Below are 22,367 nucleotides of genomic sequence, written 5' to 3' on the forward strand. Positions count from 1 at the left end.
CTGATTCTATCAGTAGATCTCCAGAGACATCTCTCCTGATTCTATTAGTAGACCTCCAGAGACATCTCTCCTGATTCTATTAGTAGACCTCCAGAGACATCTCTCCTGATTCTAGTAATAGACCTCCAGAGACATCTCTCCTGATTCTATTAGTAGATCTCCAAAGACATCTCTCCTGATTCTATCAGTAGATCTCCAGAGACATCTCTCCTGATTCTATTAGTAGACCTCCAGAGACATCTCTCCTGATTCTATTAGTAGACCTCCAGAGACATCTCTCCTGATTCTAGTAATAGGCCTCCAGAGACATCTCTACTGATTCTATTAGTAGATCTCCAGAGACATCTCTCCTGATTCTATTAGTAGATCTCCAGAGACATCTCTCCTGATTATAGTAATAGACCTCCAGAGACATCTCTCCTGATTCTATTAGTAGACCTCCAGAGACAGAACCTGGTTCAGGCTGGGGTGGAAACAGACCCTGGTTCAGGTGGGTGGGATACATTTCCTGGTTCAGGTGGGGGTGGAAACAGACCCTGGGTCAGGTGGGGGGACACTAATGAGAAAAATAAAAAAGAACCCTATAGTGTACTCCATAGTGTACTCTCAAGTGTATTCTATTGTTTACTCCATAGTGTACTCCCCAGTGTAATCCCCAGTGTACTCCATAGTGTACTCTCAAGTGTATTCTATTGTTTACTCCATAGTGTACTCCCCAGTGTAATCCCCAGTGTACTCCCCAGTGTACTCCCCAGTGTACCCTATAGTGTACTCCATAGTGTACTCTTGAGTGTACACTATAGTGTACTCCATAGTGTACTCCATAGTGTACTCCCATGTGTTCTCAATAGCGTACTCTATAGTTTACTCTCCAGTGTACTCTATAGTGTACTCCACAGTGTACTCCATAGCGTACTCCTAAGTTTACTCCATAGTGTACTCAACAGTGTACTCCATAGTGTACTCCCCAGTGTATTCCATAGTGTACTCCACAGTGTATTCCATAGTGTACTCCCCAGTATACCTCCCAGTGTACTCCATAGTGTACTCCACAGTGTACTCCCCAATCTATTTCATAGTGTACTCCCCAGTGGTTTCCATAGTGTACTCCCCAGTGTACTTCCCAGTCTACTCCATAGTGTACTCCCCAGTGTATTCCATAGTGTACTCCCCAGTGTACTTCCCAGTGTACTCCATAGTGTACTCCCCAGTGTACTCCATCATTTTTGCAGAATTCCATGGTCATGAATGTACATTTTTTGGGGAAAAACCTCTTTTATGTTTTTTAACAGGGATTTAAAAAACAAACATTCAATCAATTCTGAATTCATTAAAAAAAAAAAAAAAATCTCTATTTTATGTTTGTTGATGAAAAAGAAAAAGAAAAAAAGAAAAGCGGGTTTTAAATGTCCGTGAGTTTACTGAGTTTATCTCCAAGGGCAACGAATTGAAAAGCTGTTTGAATCCAGTGCAGTGTCTCCCCCACACCAGTAGCGGCGGAAGAGTTTGACCAGACACACCGGAAGTCCAGAAGCAGCCTGCAGTGCAGTGTCTCCTCCACACCAGCAGCGGCGGAAGAGTTCGACAAGAAACACCGGAAGTCCTGAAGCAGCCTGCAGGTAACGGAGCGACACATTCATTAAATAACGTTTCCTTTTCAGGAGCAGCAGCGTGAATAACAAACGAAGGGCAACTGACGAGCTCATGAACTCGTTAAAGTTCGTCCTGTTCCGGAGGAACTCAGACACGATCAGACACTTTAGTTCATGATCAGCTGATCAATCTGTGGTCACCTTGTTCACACTGTTAACATGGTTTACACTGTTTAACATGGTTTACACTGTTTAACATGGTTTACACTGTTTAACATGGTTTACACTGCTTAACTTTGTTCACACTGTTTAACATGGTTTACACTGTTTAACATGGTTTACACTGTTTAACTTTGTTTACACTGTTTAACATGGTTAACACTGCTTAACTTTGTTTACACTGTTTAACATGGTTTACACTGTTTAACATGGTTAACACTGTTTAACTTTGTTTACACTGTTTAACATGGTTCACACTGTTTAACATGGTTAACACTGTTTAACATGGTTAACACTGTTTAACATGGTTTACACTGTTTAACATGGTCAACACTGCTTAACTTTGTTTACACTGTTTAACATGGTTAACACTGTTTAACATGGTTAACACTGTTTAACTTTGTTTACACTGTTTCACATGGTTTACACTGTTTAACTTTGTTTACACTGTTTAACATGGTTAACACTGCTTACCTTTGTTTACACTGTTTAACATGGTTAACACTGCTTAACTTTGTTTACACTGTTTAACTTTGTTAACACTGTTTCACATGGTTTACACTGTTTAACATGGTTTTTACCTGTTTAACTTTGTTTAACATTGATTACACTGTTTACTGTGTTTACTTAGTTAATTAGTCTATGTATTTATTCAGGGACCACGTACAAAACCCTGTACAAAAACATTAAAAGAAAATATACTGTTTTACACTGTTTACACAGTTTGTCCACTGTCTTCATACTATCTTCTCACTGTGTCCACTGTCTTTACACTGTCTTCTTACTATGTCCACTGTCTTCACCCTGTCCACTGCCTTCAGAATGTATCAACTGTCTTCACACTGTCCTCACATTGTGTCCACTTGTCCTCATACTGTCCACTGTCTCCTTACAATTAGTCCATTGTCTTCACCTTGTCCACTTTGTTCATACTGTGTTCACTGTCTTCACACTGTACACTGTCCTCACACTATGTCCGCTGTCCTCACACTGTCTGCGGTCTTCATACTGTGTCCACTGTCTTCATATTGTGTCTACTGTCTTCACACTGTCTTGATACTTAGTCCACTGTCTTCACCCTGTCCACTGTCTTTATACTGTGTCCACTGTCTTCACACTGTTCTCTGTGTGTGTTGTTTCAGCTCCCAGTCTGTCATTGATGGTTCACCAGTTAACGCAGATACCAGGGAATCCAAAACACCGGGGGCATCTTCTAACATGTATCTGGATTATTTGAGCTCCCAGACAGACTGATGTGATCAGAACCAAAATCATGTGACACATTCCTCGACACGTCACTTTTAACCTGTACACTTTACCTGCACAGGTAAACACACCGACCGTCTTGGATTAAACACACCGACCGCCTGGGATGAAACACACCCACCGTCTGGGATTAAACACACCGACCGTCTGGGATTAAACACACCAACCATCTGGGATTAAACACACCGACCGCCTGTGATGAAACACACCCACCATCTGGGATTAAACGCACCCACCGCCTGGGATTAAACACACCCACAGTTTGGGATTGGACCCTCCCACCGCCTGGAATTAAACACACCCACCGCTTGGGATTGAGCACACCCACCGCCTGGGATTAAACACACCCAACATCTAGGATTAAACACACCAACCATCTGGGATTAAACACACCCACCACCTGGGATTAAACACACCGACTGTCCGGGATTAAACACAGCCACCGCCTGGGATTAAACACACCCACTATCTGGGATTAAACACACCCACCGCCTGGGATTTAACATACCGACCGCTTGGGATTGAACCCACCCACCGCCTGGGATTGATCCTACCCACCACCTGCAATTAAACACACCCACCGCTTGGGATTGAACCCACCCACCGCCTGGAATTAAACACACCCACCGCTTGGGATTGAACCCACCCAAACTCTGGCGTAGACATGTCCACCCACGTGTTGTTGTGCTGCACTGCAAGGTAACTCTGAATGTGTGCGTGCGTGCGTGTGTGTGTGTGTGTGTGTGTGTGTGTGTGTGTGTGTGTGTGTGTGTGTGTGTGTTAAAGTTACTCTGTGTGTGTGTGTGTGTGTGTTCCTGTGCAGGTTGCAGAGGCACCGTGTCGTTCTCCATTCCGTCCTGCAGAGGGCGCTGTCTGGAGCCGAAGCCGTCAACGCCCTCCGGCCGTTTTATTTCGCCGTACATCCGGACTTCTTCGGTCAACACCCCAGAGAACGGGTAGGGGTCCTCAGAGACCGGGTTCAGGTCCTCAGAGATCGGTTAGGGATCTGGGTGGTCTGGGAGGTTCAGGATGTCTGGGTGGTCTGGGAGGTTCAGGAGGTCTGGGAGGTTCAGGATGTCTGGTAGGCTCAGGAACTCTGGGAGGTTCAGGAGGTCTGGCAGGTTCAGGAGGTCTGGGCGGTTCAGGAACTCTGGGAGGTTCAGGAGGTCTAGAAGGTTCAGCTAATCCCTCGTGGACACAAACAGAGACCAGAGGTCTGGACTACGAACAGTGATAAACATATCCAGGATCTCTCTCTGATACCTGGATTAACATACCAGGTTATCTCTGATACCTGGATTAACATACCAGGATATTTCTGTTACCTAGATTAACATACCAGGATATCTCTGATACCTGGATTAACATACCAGGATATTTCTGATACCTGGATTAACATACCAGGATATCTCTGATACCTAGATTAACATACCAGGATATTTCTGTTACCTAGATTAACATACCAGGATATCTCTGTTACCCAGATTAACATACCAGGTTATCTCTGTTACCCGGATTAACATACCAGGGTATCTCTGATACCTGGATTAACATACCAAGATATCGCTGTTACCTGGATTAACATACCAGGTTATCTCTAATACCTGGATTAACATACCAGGATATCTCTGATACCCAGAATAACATACCAGGATATCTCTGTTACCTGGATTAACATACCAGGCTATCTCTGATACCCGGATTAACATACCAGGATATCTCTGTTACCTGGATTAACATACCAGGATATCTCTCATACCCGGATTAACATACCAGGATATCTCTGTTACCTGGATTAACATACCAGGATATTTCTGATACCTGGATTAACATACCAGAATTTCTCCAGAACAGACAGTACCAACAGTCGAGCTGTTAATATTAAATTGATTTCTTTTTTTTTATTTTCTTTTTTTAATGAATGGAATAAATAAAATACAAATACAAATGAAGACCAGACTGGTCAGTTGCAACAACAGCCTCCACCAAGCCATCAGTAGCAGGACCGTCAACCTCTGGAGTGGACTGCTCCACTGTGGACCACTTTCTCTTGGTCTGTGTCACAGTTCCTGAGACTGAAGGTATGAGTGTAGAAGTGGTTGTCCCAGTGATCAGCAAGCATCTTCTTTCCTCGTTCTAACCCTATCCCTAACATCAACACTCTCTGTTGGCCAAAAGGACTCTGTCTCCAACATCCACCGGTGCACCTTTCAGCTTGCGGTTGTAAAGGTCAGTTTGTCTCTCCTGCTGCTTCCGAGTCAAGATTTGGGCAATCCTCACCGCATCTGCCAAGTCCTTCCTGAGGCGGTGCATGTAGGCATCATAGTCTACCACCTCCACCACCTGACCATTCAAAAGCTCACACTCAAACATCAGGTCCACCGCCAACATCAGCTGAAAAGGAGTGAAGCCTGTGGTCTCATAGACCAGTGGTTCTCAACCTTTTTGGTTTCCTGGACCCCCTTCATATTTAAGATCAACCCTGAGGACCCCCCCGCCCCCACCCCTGTAAATGTAATAGGACAGGGGTCCTCAATTATTTCCCCCCGAGGGCAAAAATCAGACCAGCAAGTCAAACCAAGGGTCGTAGGGTTTTTCATATAGTAAAAGTTGTTTTAATTGCAGATGTTTTAGCTGATGTTACCATGATTACTACTGTCATTGTTATTATGAGTAATAGTAGTCAAGGTAGTAGTAATAATTTAAGCTGTGTTGAGGGTGACATGAAAAAGCACATCTTCCTCTCTGATCAACTCCATGGAGTTTCTCTGAATGCTGAGCGCTCTGGAGTGTATCAGCTATTCAGTAGCTGCTGGGAGAAGACCTGGGGGGGTGGAGTCATGGGGGGTGGAGTCACATGTTTTTAAACTGACCTGATGCTGACCTCACTTGTTTTACGCCCTGGGCGAACACCCGCCTCCACAAGACGCTGATTCTCATGTCCTCTGGTGCGCGGTGCGTCCTGGCGGCTGGACACGTCTCTCATAGCAAAATACACAACTGAATATAACAAAATCTCCCGATTCAGCACATTCCTGACAGATTAATGAAAGTGACGATGCGCAACGACGCACAGCAGCCGGCCGCAGCGCAGCTTTGGGCATATTAGTTTGCAACACGGTGGAACAATAATGCTGACGGTGCGTAATGACTGGTGATGATCCGCCATTTTTGCTGCTCTTACTTGTAACTCATGATAAAAGGTGGCGACTGTCGGTGACGGCATGAATCCTAGAATTCAGCTCCAAATCGTGATCCGTGGCCATGAATCGAGATTCGTGCCAAACTTGTCGTTATGTGTGAACACACCTTTAACAGCTCCACAACCGTTTTCTTTCTTTTCTCCTCGTGACTTAAAACTTCATCAACCATATTAATTGGGCTTTTTTAAAAAATTTTATTAACTCAGCATCAGAAAATGGTTTCTTTGTTTTGGCAAGGTTCCATGAAACAAGCGATGATGCGCTGTTGTGCCAATACTGTGATACAAACGTATCACGGTATGTTTTCATTTTCTGTTTTGTGGCTGTTGGACTTTGGAGGCTTGTTGGTATTAAAGCTGCAGCGTGCAGAGAGTTGGAGTCCTGATCCACTCTGCTGACCGCTCTGGTCTGCTGCAGAGAGTTGGAATCCTGATCCACTCTGCTGACCGCTCTGGTCTGCTGCAGAGAGTTGGAGTCCTGATCCACTCTGCTGACCGCTCTGGTCTGCTGCAGAGAGTTGGAATCCTGATCCACTCTGCTGACCGCTCTGGTCTGCTGCAGAGAGTTGGAGTCCTGATCCACTCTGCTGACCGCTCTGGTCTGCTGCAGAGAGTTGGAGTCCTGATCCACTCTGCTGACCGCTCTGGTCTGCTGCAGAGAGTTGGAGTCCTGATCCACTCTGCTGACCGCTCTGGTCTGCTGCAGATCAAGCATGGGCCGGAAATATAAAATGAAACTGTTCAGTCCGGTCAGAGTTCAGCTGACGCTTTTCCTGCTCCACTTTTTCACGCTGCAGGTCAGGTTGTTCCTTTTTTTAGTTTGGACTCGCTGTTGGATGATGTGTGGTTTCGCGAGTCGTGAAAACCGTGGACGTCCGAGTGGAGCAGCATTGACGTGATTATGTCAGATGTGCTTAGACTCTGGCTTCGACTACGGTGCGGGATGAGGATTAAAAAGGTAGAGTGGCGCATTTTTTTACCCACAAATCGCACCTTATTTAAGTTGAGGTGGAGCTAATGGGCCGCTGGCCAGACAGGAGGCTCCGCTTGCTGCTGAGGACCCTGTCAGAAGATCTTTTTTTAAGAGATGTTTGATTTTCACGGACCCCTTGCAATTACACCACGGACTACTAGGGGTCCGCAGACCACCAGTTGAGAATCACTGTCATAGACAGTGGCATTATAGGAGAAGGTGAGAGATTTCAGCAACTGTGGCCATCTGTGTTTGACTATAGGTCGAAGCGCTCTGATCATATTGCCAAAGGTGCGATTGAACTTCTCAACTGCGCCATTGCCCATGGGATGGTAAGGAGTTGTATGGGATTTTTCCACCCTGGCAACCTAGAGCATCTCTTCAATCAACCAGCTGTCAAAGTTGGCCCCTTGGTCTTAGTACACCTGTTAAGGAAAACCATAGACGCAGAAGAAGTTGTTCCAGAGCTGCTGAGCAACAACTTTAGCCGACTGGTTAGGACAGCGATGGGCCTGGGCCACTTTAGTCACTACAAGTATATCAAGGGACTTGTTAGAAGAGTCTTCAGCTGACCAAAAGTCTATGCAAACCAACTCAAGAGGTCTGGAGGTCTTGACACTCTCAAGAGGTTCTCTGGCTTCAGGTTGAGGAGACTTGCTGATCACACAGCGACGACAGCACCGTACATACTAGGGCTGAACCATTAATTGCATTTGCAATAATATTGCGATATGATAAAATGGGATTTTCTAATCGCAAGGGCTGCGATTTGACTGCTCACATGACGACCTGCGCGCCCTGCGCATGTCATCTGCCCACCTTGCCCGAACGGGCTCGTGGTTTTTAGGGATGGAGCCGATCCGATCCGGGATCGGGTTCTGATATCAACGTAATTCACGGATCAGAAAGTTCTAACCCAACCTGCAGAGATTTGTGATCCATGATCCTGGTCTGCTCCATGATCCTGGTCTGCTTCATGGTGCTGAAATGATCCCCAGTGTTTCCCTGCTGCTGCTCTGCTCGCTGGCTGCAAACTGTGGACTGGATTTCCTGAAGGGAGGCGGGTCTCAATGAGACCAGGAGGAATGAGTCAGGAAATCATACCACAGTTTGCAGCCAGTGAGCAGGCTAGGGAAGTAGCACTGTGCTATCCAACTTTTCATGGCAACAATTCAATTCAATTCAATTTTATTTGTAAAGTGCTAAATCACATCAACAAACATCTCAGAGCCTCTTACAATGATAGAGAACAACAGAACCCAACTAAACTTTCCAGAGCAGCAGATGGAACAAGCAACAGTGGAAACCAGGAAAAACTCCCTCGCAGGAAGAACAGTTCATAAGAAGTCCCTCTTCAGGAAGAAAGGGGGCGGACCCTAGACTCTGGAAGGGAGGCCATCCGCCTTGACCGGTTGGGGGGAGAAGTACATGGGATAGGACAGGGAGAGAGAGGAATAGAAGAGGGAGAGAGAGAGGAATAGAAGAGGGAGAGAGAGAGGAATAGAAGAGGGAGAGAGAGGCAGACAGGCCAGAGAAGTACAAATACTAAGAAAAGTCTATGATGAGCGTTGGTCTGATGATGAACCAATCGCAGTCTGGAGTTTAAGGGCCGTGCCGTTGCGGTGGGGTCCCGGTGCTGTGGGGGGGTCCCGGTGCTGTGGGGGGGTCGGGTAGTAGGACCGTGGTAACTCCACTCTGGGAGTCTTGGGTCTGATCCCCTGGATCCTGCTCCCCTCCTGTCAGGATCTGGTGGCTCCAGTAATGTTGTTACACAGAGAGAAAGAAAGAAAGACAAGAAACAGAAGCTCCAAATGTAGAGTTCCTCCCTTTAACGGGAGAGAGGAAATCCCCTCAGCAGTCTAGGCCTAGAGCAGCTCAACTTAGTGCTCCTATTTTATTCCTAATGAGAAGCTCTATCAAAGAGGAAGCTTTTTAGTCTCCTCTTAAATAAACTAATGGTGTGGGCCCTTCGGACCGAGGCTGCTAGTTGATTCCAGAGTAAAGGAGCCATATGGCTGAAACTCCTGCCTCCTCTTTTACTTTGAAGGACTTTAGGGATTACCAACAGTCCTGCATCCTCAGAGCCAAGGGCTCGTGGAGGGTGAGACCCTTCTAGAAGTTTCTCCATATCGGACGGAGCCTGGTGATGAAGAGTTTTAGATGTGATCAGAAGGATGTTGAATTCTATTCTAGATTTGATGTGAAGCCAGTGTAAGGATGCTAAGACTGGGGAGATGTGCTCTCTTCTTCCAGTTCTGGTTAGTAAACCTGCAGCAGCGTTCTGCTCTAGCTGGAAGATCCTAACAGAGGAGTTTGGACATCCTGACATTAGGGAGTTACAATCATCTCATCTTGAAGTCACAAAGGCAGGAAGCATTTGTTCTGCATCTTTGAAGGACAAGAAGTTTCTCATTTTTGCAATATTCCTTAGATGGAAGAAGGCTGTCCTGGAGACATGTTTAACATGGGACATAAAGGACAGATCCTGATCAAAAATAACACCCAGGTTCCTAATATCACTGTTAGAGGTTAAGGTAATATTATCTAAGGTAATCAGACTATCTGAAAAGTAATCCCTGAGCTTTTTAGGACCTAGGATTAGAACCTCAGTCTTGGATGTGTTGAGCATTAAGAAGTTGATAGACATCCAGTACTTAACGTCCCTGAGGCAGGACTCTAGTTTAACAAGTTGGTCGGCCTGATTGGCTTTAACTGATAAATAGAGCTGAGTATCATCTGCATAACAATGAAAGTTAATGTTGTGTTTCCTAATAATATTTCCGAGTGGTAACATCTAGAGATTAAACAATATGGGTCCGAGGACGGAGCCTTGTGGTACTCCACACAGGACCCGTTCATGCATTGAAGATTTGTTATTTACATGAACAAATTGAAAGCGGTCAGATAAATATGATTTAAACCAGTTTAAGGCTAAGTTTTTAATGCCGACGGCATCTTCTAATCTCTTTAAGAGTATATTATGATGGACAGTATCAAATGCAGTACTAAGGTCCAGAAGAAGTAAAGCAGATAGAAGAGCTCTATCTGAGGCCATTAGAAGGTCATTAGTAACTTTTAGCAGAGCAGTCTGTGTACTGTGGTTCATTCTGAAGCTGGACTGAAGGTCCTCTAACAGATTATTCTCCTGCAGATAATCCTGGAGTTGTTTAGCCACTACTTGCTCCAGAACCTTTGACAGGAAAGGAAGGTTGGAGATTGGCCTGTAGTTTGAGAGAAGGCTTGTGTCTAAGTTTGGCTTCTTTTTTTTTTTTTCTTTTTTTTTTTTATTGAAAAATACCAATTTTTAATCACAAAATACAATTCAATGATCTTTTTTGCTTTTTCAACAACATGAGTGCACACGAACAGTCATATAAACAGTAAAACAAATAAATGATATTAGATTACAGATTTCTGTGCAAACAATGAACACCCCCCCCCCCCCCCCACCTTGGCTCAACAACACACATCCTATTGAATATTTTACCTATTTACACAATAACGGAAAGCTATAACAGGCACATACAGTTTGGGTATCAGCTGGGCAATACTTGTAAGTCTGTGAAATAGGAGATAAATGGTTGCCATTTTTGGAAAAATTTCCCCGTACTCCCACCCAACGTATATTTTATTTTTTCAAGCTTTAAAAAAAACATAACATCCTTGAGCCACTGGGAGACGGAAGGATACTTAGCAGATTTCCAGTGCAACAATAAGGAACGTCTTGCCAGTAAGGATGTAAAAGCTATTATGCCTTTTTGCATTGAATTAAGTGTAAGTGAAGGGTCAGGAATCCCAAACACCGCAATCAGCGGACAAGGTTGGAGATTTAACCCAAGCACAGCAGACAAAATAGAAAAATAACCTGCCCAGAAAGCCCTTAGGTCAGGACAAAGAAAAAACATGTGACTGAGGTGACAAGGAGAGCCATGGCATTTATCACACTTGTCTTCCACTTCTGAATACATTTCAGATATTTTAGACTTGGAGAAATGCACCCTGTGTAGCACCTTAAATTGGATAAGTCCAAGCCGAGCACAAGAGGTGGAAGATCGTATCCTCTCTATTGCCTGTTGCCAGGATTCCTCCTGTATTTGTATTCCTAACTCTTTTTCCCATGTACCTTTAAGTTTGTCAGTAGAATGGTTGTTCAAATCCAAAATAATACTGTACAACTTTGAAATAATTCCTCTTTGATTAGGAACAAATGAAAGCATGGTTTCCCACTGGTGATCCGGAGGTAAAGAGGGGAAATCAGAAAAACATTTAGAAACAAAATTGCGGGCTTGAAAATAGCGAAACAGATGAATATTAGGTAGGGAGTAGCGAGATGAAAGATTGACAAAACTATCAAAAATCCCATCAACATACAAATGTTTTAACTGTGTAATACCCTTATCATGCCACACTGTAAATGTCGGATCTGAAAGCGAAGGAGGGAATAAGTGATTGTTTTTTAGTGGACCAGAGGAAGATGTAGCTATAAATTTAAAGTGCCGCCTAAATTGATACCAGATCTTTAATGTATTAAGAACCACTTGGTTATCAGTGTATAGAGAGGGTTTTATAGGAAGCGAGGAATAAATTAAAGCGGGAATAGAAGAACCCCTACAGGAAGATAGTTCCAAATTACACCAGGAGAGACCGGGAGATTTTAACCAGTGGCAAAGTTTAGAGATATGAGAAAAACAATAATAGGCCAGAAAATTAGGTAGTGCCAGTCCTCCACTTAGTCTACATCTCTGCAGTAAAGTTCTACGAACCCTAGGTGGTTTCCCACCCCAAATAAAAGAACTAACTATCTTATCCAGTGAATTAAAAAAATGTATTGACAGAAAAAGAGGAATTGACTGAAACAAAAATAACAATTTCGGCAAAATATTCATCTTCACCACATTAATCTTGCCGATTAATGAGAGGGGGAGGTTACCCCATCTCTGAATATCAGATGTGATCTTTGAGATAAGGGGAGTGAAATTAGCTGAGAAAAGGCTACATAGTGAACGGGTCACATTTATACCCAGATATTTAAACCCTGAAGGATTGAGTTGAAAAGGTAAGTCCGACTGTTGAAGAAGACATGCAGTAGAATTAATGGGAAAGCACTCACTTTTACTTAAATTCAATCTATAACCTGAGAAGGTGCTGAAGTTCTCCAGAATATCCAAAACAGCAGGGATCGAAAGCGTGGGATCAGTTATATATAATAATAAGTCATCCGCATACAGTGATAATTTATGTTCAATTCCATTACGGATGATTCCTTTAAACAATGGGGAAGATCTTAATGAAATAGAGGGTGGCTCGATAGCGATGGCAAATAGCAAAGGAGACAAAGGACATCCTTGGCGACTTCCACGTTCAAGAGTAAAATAATCTGAATAGACATCGTTGGTATGAACACAGGCTTTGGGAGATGAATAAAGGAGACGAATCCAGGAAATAAATATATCACCAAATCCAAATTTCTTCAAGACTGCAAACAGGTACTCCCACTCAACCCTATCAAACGCCTTTTCAGCATCCAAAGAGATCACCAATTCAGGAAATTCAGATGAATGTTTTGAGTAAATTATGTTGAAAAGTGTACGTGTATTGAAAAACAACTGACGTCCCTTAATAAAACCATTCTGCTCCTCAGATATTATGTGCGGAAGCACATTCTCTAAACGGAATGCAATGACTTTAGCCAACACCTTAACGTCTACATTGAGCAGCGATAAAGGTCTGTAAGAGCCACAGGAGGTTGGATCCTTACTAGTCTTTAAAAGAAGAGCAATGGTAGCTTGTGTCATGGTTGGTGGTAAGGAACCAATATCAAAGGATTCATTAAATACAGATAATAGAAGTGGAGCAAGTTTATCAATAAATTTTTTATAGAATTCAATAGGAAACCCGTCGGGGCCTGGGGCTTTGGATGACTGTATGGCTTTGATTGCTTTTAATATTTCCTCAAGGGAGAGTGGAGAGTCCAGTTGCTCAGTGATATGAGTATCAATGACAGGATTTAAAAGATTCACCAGAAATTTGTTCATTTTAGTTTTGTCTTTAGGGAATTCAGATTTATATAATGAAGCGTAAAACGATTTACAAGTAGCATTGATTTCCATGGAATCTGTGATGGTATTACCATGTGAGTCCTTAATACTCGGAATCAAACGGGAGGCTGCCTGTCGCTGCAACTGGTGAGCTAGTAAACGACTGGCTTTGTCGCCATGTTCATAGTACGAGCTACGACTGCGTAACAACAAACGTTCAGCCTCTGTGGTTGAAATTCGATCAAATTCTGCTTGCAAATCAAAACGCTGCTTAAATAGTTCAGGAGAAGGGTTCAGAGAATACCTTAAATCCAGGTTACTAATTGCTGATGTGAGTTCATTAAGTCTAGTATTAATCCTTTTGTTCAAAACAGCAGAGTAAGAAATAATTTGGCCTCTCAGGTAACATTTGAGTGTCTCCCATAACAACGAATATGAAGTTGATTCATTTCGGTTAAAAGACAAAAACTCATCAATAGAATTTGAAATGCGACTGCAAAATTCTTTATCAGACAAGAGAAGAGAATTAAATCTCCAATGTGGAAGGCTGCGTTTATGGGTAGACATTTGAATATCTAATAATAAAGGTGAATGGTCGGATATAACAATACCTAAATAATCAGAGGATTTAACACTTGAATTAAGCCTACTGTCAATAAAAAAATAATCAATCCTAGAATATGAATGATGAACCTGAGAGAAAAAAGAGAATTTCCTACCAGAGGGATTACGAGATCTCCAAGGATCAACAAGACCATTCTGTTTTACAAAATCAGAAAACACTTTAGACATAGCAGATCGATTCCGATTGCGAGGATTTGACCGATCCAAGGTCGGGTCAAACACACAATTGAAATCTCCTCCAAGTATCAGCATATGGGTATTCATAAATGGGATATTACTCAACAATCTATTTGCAAATTCCACATCATCAAAGTTTGGGGCATAAACATTCACCAACAAAACCTTTTTCCCCATTAGGGTTCCAGCAACTATAAGGTATCTGCCATTCCTATCAGCGATAACGTCAGTGGATGAAAACTGAACTCTTTTGTTAATTAAAATGGCGACTCCTCTCGCTTTTGAGTTAAAGTTGGAATGAAAAACCTGGCCTACCCATGGGCAATGTAGCCGACGGTGATCTTTAATGCGAAGATGGGTCTCTTGTAAAAATACTAAATCTGAGTGTAAACGTTTCAAATGTGTAAAAACCTTAGATCTCTTAACAGGATTGCCCATACCCTTGATATTCCAGCTGAAGAATCTAAGAGAGGTGCCTGACCCAACAGTGCTGTGATCTATGTTGCCGTTGACCATTTAAATAAATGAAAACAAAAATGTAAATAATCATGAAGAGCCAAGGTGGGGTGCCCTCCCCACAGTATACCCCTACACACAAACACACCCAAAGTCCCCATATAACCACAGAACAAAGGGGACAGCAGTGTTTCCTGCAACATCCAAGAGTCGTCCACAAGAATATGGAACGACCCAGAGACTGAGCTGAGCTAACAAAAAAAAAAATACAAAGAGAAAAAGGCTAAAGGTGGGAAACTCCCACCGACTTCAAAACTGTATAACAATATGCGCACAATAATTAAGTATTATAATAATATAAATAATAAAATATGGAAAGATTCAAATGAGAGTAATATGAGAAAACAACAAAGATAAACTTAAATATATTTCCCCACATCACATATATGTAAGCAGCAAAGAACCCAAACACACACAGGCAAAAAAAAATAAAATAAAAAGGTAAATAAATAATATAATTTAAAGACATGAGAACAGGCCATGTCATGTTCAGAAAAATGCAAATAGCATAAAATGAAACATGATACAAAATAGTATAACCTTCTTATTTAACAACAGCATATATATATATATATATATATATATATATATATATATATATATATATATATATATACATACATACACACACACACACACACACATATATATACATACATATATATACATACATACATACATACACACATACACACATTAAACAAAACTAAATAACAATGACACTAATTTAGTGAGTGCAGTAGAAAACAATACAGATTAAATGCTGCTCGAACAAACTATTAAGGCAAGTGAGCCCATAATGTAGTTCAGCTACCAGAACTCACCCAGGAATAATTTTTTTAACATAGTCACTGGCTTCCTTCGCTGAGACGAAGTCCTTCTCAACACCATTGTAAGTGATGCGGAGTCGCGCTGGATGAAAAAGACCATACCGAGCACCGTCAATGCCCCGGAGTTGACGTTTGACCTCGTTAAATGCAGCTCGAGCCCGAGCTATCCTAGCAGTGTGGTCAGGGAAGACGGAGATGGTCAGGTCTCCAGCTTTAATCCGCTGAAGTTCTCTGGCGCGGCGCAAAATGTCCACACAGTCACCATGATAATGGAACCTGCACACAATGGCCCGCGGACGATCACCAGGCTTGGGTTTCGGCTGGAGGGTCCGGTGGGTACGATCCAATAGCGGCTCCTTATCCAGACCGAACGCTTCCTTCAGTAAGGCGGCTACAACAGTGGTGGTGCTGGTGTCGGGACCCTCCGGTACTCCTACAATCCTGACGTTGTTACGCCGTGATCTGGACTCCAAGTCCTCACATTTATTCTCCAGCTTGGCGACATTGGCTGTGAGGGACTTAATAGTGGACTTCATCTCGGTGATGTCATCGGAGCATTCAGTGAGTGCATGCTCCATCCCGCCGACTGTCCCCTTGAGCTCGGAGATGGCAGCATCGGTATCAGCCCTGTCTTTCGCCAGTTGTGTCTTCACCGCCTGCAGGTCGAGTTGAATGTTAGCTAAAACATCCCCGAGAGTATCCTTAAGCTCTTTCTTAAATATATCGGCAATATCTTTCCTCAGCGAAGCCAGCAACTCAAGCTTGAGTGCCTCAGTGTCAGGCGAGCTTGGGGCGACCTCCGCAGGAACCAGCGGGTCCCGCGAGGACGTGGTCGGAGTGAGCTGAGCGGGCCGCAGCTGCGTCTGCGTAGTATTGCGGGTTTTCGAGTTCCTCCCAGTCATTTTACTCACTTCAGAGTTGAACCTCCAAACAAAAGGTGTGCCAAAGTAGAATAAAAATGAATATGTGATCAATAAGCGCGAAGGAATTACAATTTTTTAACGAAATCGGCAGGAGCCCCCAAACTCGCGTCCTACTCCATTTAAGCCCCGCCTCGCTCCTCCTAAGTTTGGCTTCTTAATGAGAGGTTTAATAACTGCTAGTTTAAAGGATTGGGGCACATAGCCTATTGTTAGAGACTGGTTAATAATTGTGAGTATAGAATTATTGATTAGTGGCAGTGCCTCTTTCAGAATTCTAGTAGGAATTGGGTCCAACAGGCTAGTAGTTGGTTTAGCAGAAGAAATAAGGGAATTTAGTTGGACTAGTTGTATTTGCTGAAAGCATTCCAGATGACTGTTAGGTTTAACCAGTTCCTCTGTTATGGGGCTAACGGACGGTAGGGTTTGATGGATGTTATCCCTAAGCCTTGTCATTTTATTTTGAAAGAACTTCATGAAGTCCTCACTACATATATTGATAGGAATGGTGGGCTCAACACTATTTTGGTTCTTGGTCAGTTTGGCTACAGTACTGAAAAGAAAGCGAGGGTTGTTTTTGTTTTCCTCTATTAAGGATGAGTAGTAATTAGTTCTACTTCTACTCAGAGCTTTCTTATAAGTTTTGAAGCTATCCTTCCAGGCTATATAATCTAGCTCTGTTTTTGTTGAACGCCAAGTTCTTTCTAATCTACGGGAGCGTTGTTTAAGCTGGCGGGTTGATGAGTTAAACCATGGGGAGGACTTTTCCTGTTTTTTCAGTTTCATTTTTTGAGGAGCTATGTCGTCTAGCGTTGTTTTTAGCATATCTGTCAGACTGTTTGTTAGGTGTTCAATGTCTGAGCTAGCAACAGTATACGGGTCAGGAAGATTCACTACTGATTCTATAGCAGAGGGAATTCTTTCCTTGAATTTAGTTACTATGTTATCAGAGAGAGACCTGGTTAACACGGCTTTAACCGGAGGGTTAGAACTATTTAGAACAAAGTCAAAGGTTATTAAGAAGTGATCTGACAGGAAATCATAGTGAGGAGAGATGGTCAGATGCTCTATATTCAAACCATAAGTTAGAATAAGGTCTAGGGTGTGGAGATGTTTATGGGTAGGCCCGTCTACTACCTGAGAGAAACCTAGAGAGTCAAGTGTAGATCTAAAGCTGCACTGAAACTATCATTTTCTAGGTCAACATGAACATTGAAGTCTCCTACCATGATAACCTTATCTTTAGTCAGGGCTACATCTGACAACAATTCAGAGAATTCAGTTAGAAAAGTTGAAGAAGGTCCAGGAGGACGAGAAATGATTACAGATTCTACAGAATTTACTATTTTATTTGACGGGTGTGGCATGGTCATGCTCAGACTCTCAAAAGAACTAAAGTTGGATTTTGGGTTAATATTAATTAGTAAGTGAGAGTTCTAGATGGCTGCCTCCACCCTCCTCCACCACTTTCACCAGCTATTTGAGTGTTAGTATGACTTGGAGGGGAGGCTTCATTTAGACTAACATACTCATCTTTACGTAGCAGGTTTCTGTTCATCCAAAGAGATCAATGTTGTGTTCACTTATCAGATCATTGACTAGAAGAGCTTTGGATGATAAAGATCTCATGTTTAGGAAACCACATTTCATTTGTTTGTCTTGATTTTGTCTAGTTTCACACTTGATACGGATGAAGTTTTTGTAGTCATTAGAAGTTGTGTTCCTAGGTTTAGATAGTTTTATACTTGTGGTGGTCCGAGGGATAGACACAGTCTCTATGGGATGTTTAACTAAGTTAGCTATGGTTGGTGACTGCCCAGAGGGAAACTCAGAGAGGCGTGTAGGACTGCCACTCTGTTGCCTGGTCCCCACTCAACATGTTGCTGTTTGGATGCATTTTACACTCAAAACACCACAAAGCAACGCAGCAACGTGGATGTTAGCAAAGCAACGCAGCAACGTGCAATGTTTGCAAAGCAACACAGCAACGTGGATGTTTGCAAAGCAACACAGCAACGTGGATGTTTGCAACGCAACGCAGCAACGTGGATGTTAGCAAAGCAACGCAGCAATGTGGATGTTTGCAACGCAACGCAGCAACGTGGATGTTAGCAAAGCAACGCAGCAATGTGGCTTTTAGCAAAGCAACACAGCAATGTGGATGTTAGCAAAGCCGTAGCACAGCAGGGCGGCGCTCAGCAGCCAGACGTCAGCGTTTTCAAACTCCAGCTCTGGGAGGAGAACAGCTCTGACATCAAAACAATGACCAGCAGCTCCTCCAGGCTGTCAGCAGGCAATTCACACCTCCGTGAAGCTGCGTCCTACTCCACGCTAAACTCTCTGAAAATAGTCCCAATGGTTGGAGCTGCGTTAGAGCTGGAAACATTGTGTTGCTGCTGCCTTGCTCAAGAATTTCCCCAGAAATTAATAAAGTCATTCTGAGCTTTTAAAGATAGAACTAGTTTATTATGAGATGATGACGTCACGCAGACCCCCACATTGTCCACATGGAACAAAAAAACTTTGTACTGCTTCCTTTTCTGAACTGATACTAACCTCAAGTTGTTTTTTGAGAGAGTACATGTATACATTAGTACATTTCATACTTTACTGTAGAGAGGAGTTTATTACAACCTCATTTAAAGTCAACGATAATGATAATAAGAATATTAAAGCAAACAGCTCTGCTATCAGAATAGTATCAGCAGATATACAAAGTTAAGTATCAGGATCGGATCAGAAGTGAAAAAACGTGGATCGGTGCTTCCCTACTGCAGTGTAGATGAGCAAACCGCTCAAAACCCTTAATGTCCAGCCCTGCATTAGTATAGTGACCAAGCCTGGTTTAGGGCTTTGATAAGCACAATGGACAAGCGGTTGGCTTGTTGTGGTGAACGCTTACAAGACTGCAAGTCACAGTACTTAGTAAGTTTACTACTGTAATTGAAGTAGAAGATAAATAAACTATCTTTCATATTAATACATGCTTCATTTGACTTTATCTTAACATAAGCCTTGCCTATAAGAAAGAACAATTTATGTATAATAAACCTGATATTCTTTATTATAATACACATTGATTTATTGCTTGTGTTTGTTGAAAAATACATGAGAAGAGAACCTTAAAAAAATGATTGCATATTAAATCGCAATATTGAGGAAAAAAATCGCAATTAGATTGTTTTCCAAAATCGTTCACCCCTAGTACATACTCCTTCACATCTCCCTCCATTCCATGCCAATAGAACCGCTGTCTGGCCAGGTAGAGTGTCCGCTTCTGCCCCTGATGACCCGCCTCGTCATGGACACCTTTGAGAACGCTCCCTTTTAGATCAGGGGGTACAACGTATCGGTAGGTATTACTCTCTTTAGAAGTGTAATACAGCACGCCCGCTCTAATGGTGAGGTTCTCCCAGTGCATGAGGAGCCACAGAGCATCCATGGGCTCATGTGGACGTTCTTGTCTTGACGGCCATCTCTGCCAATCCACAAAATGAAGCATGCAACCCAAGCAAGGATCAGCACGTTGCCTGGCCATCAGCTCGTCTTTGAACAGAGGCTGGAAATCAGACAGCTCAGGTGGTTGAATGGACTGGATGATCTGAGGTAAGAGCAGCATGAGGAGGTAGGCACTCCTGACCCAAACACTCCTCCAGAACAACAGACACTACATGTGCAGAGATAGAATGATTCTGGGGCACCGCCACGGTGTCATCTGGGGCTGCAGTCAAGGGATGGTTCACCTGCAGTCGACTCAGTGGGTCACAGGAAAGATGGAAAGCTTCCTGCACACAGTCGAGGTCCAAGGCCCTCGCTTCCTCCAGGAGCGCACTATAAGGGACTCTTGTGAGGCACTGCAGCACACGAGGCTGCACAAACGGCTGAGGGTGTCTGCCACTACATTTTTAGGGCCGGGAATGTACTTGATTCCAAAGTCGTAAGTAGCCAGTTTCGCTACCCATCTCTGTTCACAAGCATGAAGCTTTGGCTTACTGAGAATGAACGTCATTGGGTTGTTGTCAGTCCAAATGGTAAATGGGTGACCTCTCCACCAATGACTAAATTTATCACAATTTAGCTTGATTTTAGTCAGGAGAACCACAATGAGATTAATATTCTCTTTTACAAGTGTGTCCTGGGGGGGGGGGGGGCTGAGGGGTTTGCTCAGGGACCCCGGGTACATGTTTCTTTGGACTGTGGGGGAAACCGGAACACCCAGGGGAAACCCACACACCCACTGGGAGAACATGCAAACTACACACAGAAAGGCCTGTATTTGAAACCCACGACCTTCTTGCTGTGAGGCGAGAGCGCCAATCAACAAACAGCCCATTTGAGTGCCAGAAACTCCAGTCTATGAGCAGGATAGCGTGACTGTGCATTGTTAAGCGACTTGCTGGCAAGTGGAACAGGACATACAACATCTTCATGGTCAGCCGGCTGAGACAGCACAGCCTCAAGACCGTTGGAGGAGGCATCAACTGATAACAGGAAAGGCTTAGTGAAGTCGGGATGGGCAAGAGCAGCATTTTCCAACAGAGCCTGTTTTAGCTTCCTGAACGCTTCACTGCATTCTGGGGTCCTGTCAGCAGAGGATAGTTTCCTGGTTACAGGGGGTTTCCGTTTACCCTGGGTCTGACGGGTCAGACCCAGGGTAAACGACTTACGACTTTGGGCCTCTTCATACCAGATGTCAGCTCAAACAGAGGTTTACTGATAGAGGATTAGCCTTCAAACAAATGTTGATAGAATCCAACCATACCAAGGAAAGATCTGATTTTGGTGGGACAGGGTACATTGGAGCCTTCCTCCTTTAAATCTTTCTCATTCAAGGCAACAATAGGATCATTCGAAACGCCATCCTTACTCACAATGTGTTCAAGAAACTTCACAGATGGTCTCATGAAGTGGCACTTTTTAAGAGCTAGCTTCAGGTTGTGCACCTTTTAATCTCTTAAACACCATCTCCATCCTTTCAGTGCCAGCTGTTCATTGGGAACAAATACAAGTATGTCATCCAAATAACACAGGCAGCTCAAGAAATTTTGGTCACCAAAGATCGCCTTTATCATCCTCATGAAAGTGGCTGGACTGTTGCATAGCCCCTGTGTCAGACCATTGTACTCATAAAGCTTGAAGGGAGAGGTGAATGCAGTGAGCCTTTTGTCCTCCTCATGGACCTTTACATTGTAGTAACCTGAGCTTAAGTCCATGGTCGAGAAGAAGGCCTTTTCTCCAAGTGCAGCCAGGGCATCGTCTTGGTGAGGTAGAGGGTGTACCTCCTTTGATCGTGCGCGCATTCAGCCAGCGGAAATTTGTCCTGAGCCTCAGAGCTCCATTCTTTTTCCAAACGAGTGAAAGTGACGAGACATTATCACTGGTAGACTTCCTGATGATGTCCCGTTCCTCCATTTCATTTGAAGCTACTCTGAGCTTTTCATAATCACATGGGGACAGGCGGCGATATGGGAGACTGAAGGGTTTGCTGTCACTCAGCCTGATGTGGTGGACAAAATGTTGGCTTTTCCACAGTCCAAACTGGGTGGGAGAAGATGGACTCATACCTAGCTAACAGGTCAACAAGCTTGGACCGCCAGAATAGGGACAGATTATTTGAGTCAACGTCAATGTTGTGTAATCCCAAGTCATGTAGCACTGAACTACTAGGTCTGTGTGCACTGCACTCTTGAGTCAACAGTCAAGCTCTTCCCACTACCTGTGTCAGCCCAGTCAACAGTCCCGGTAACACTGTATATTTCACACCTTTAGTTTCATCATTCACACACAAGTAGTCATTGTTAAAGTCCTCCAGTGCCACACATGGGGATGTATCAGCAAGTTTGCAGTTGCGTTTCAGAGTGTCTGGCTTGGTGGAGGGGTTAATGACTCTCACTGGGACCCATCAGTCACCCCATAACGATGTCACAACTCGACCCACTGTAACTGTCCGTGGTACTGTTCGTGACTCTCTCGGCTCCACAACAACTGTACTACCAGCAGGGACACGTAT

General features: G+C 43.5%; 1 protein-coding gene across 1 annotated transcript in view; it reads left to right on the forward strand.

The window, feature by feature from the left end:
* Positions 1-1,583: 1,583 nt before the first annotated feature.
* The window catches only part of tcaim (T cell activation inhibitor, mitochondrial), a 59,035-nt gene continuing 38,251 nt past the window's right edge, over positions 1,584-22,367 (forward strand). Inside the window, exons 1-3 of the mRNA XM_080472105.1 lie at positions 1,584-1,619; positions 2,954-3,776; positions 3,901-4,033. Of these exons, the coding sequence (XP_080328231.1) occupies positions 3,742-3,776; positions 3,901-4,033 (168 nt within the window). The 5' untranslated portion in view covers positions 1,584-1,619; positions 2,954-3,741. The remainder of the gene's footprint in view (positions 1,620-2,953; positions 3,777-3,900; positions 4,034-22,367) is intronic.

Source organism: Lipophrys pholis (genome assembly GCF_963383615.2).
Source record: "Lipophrys pholis genome assembly, chromosome: 9".
Classification (NCBI taxonomy): domain Eukaryota; kingdom Metazoa; phylum Chordata; class Actinopteri; order Blenniiformes; family Blenniidae; genus Lipophrys; species Lipophrys pholis.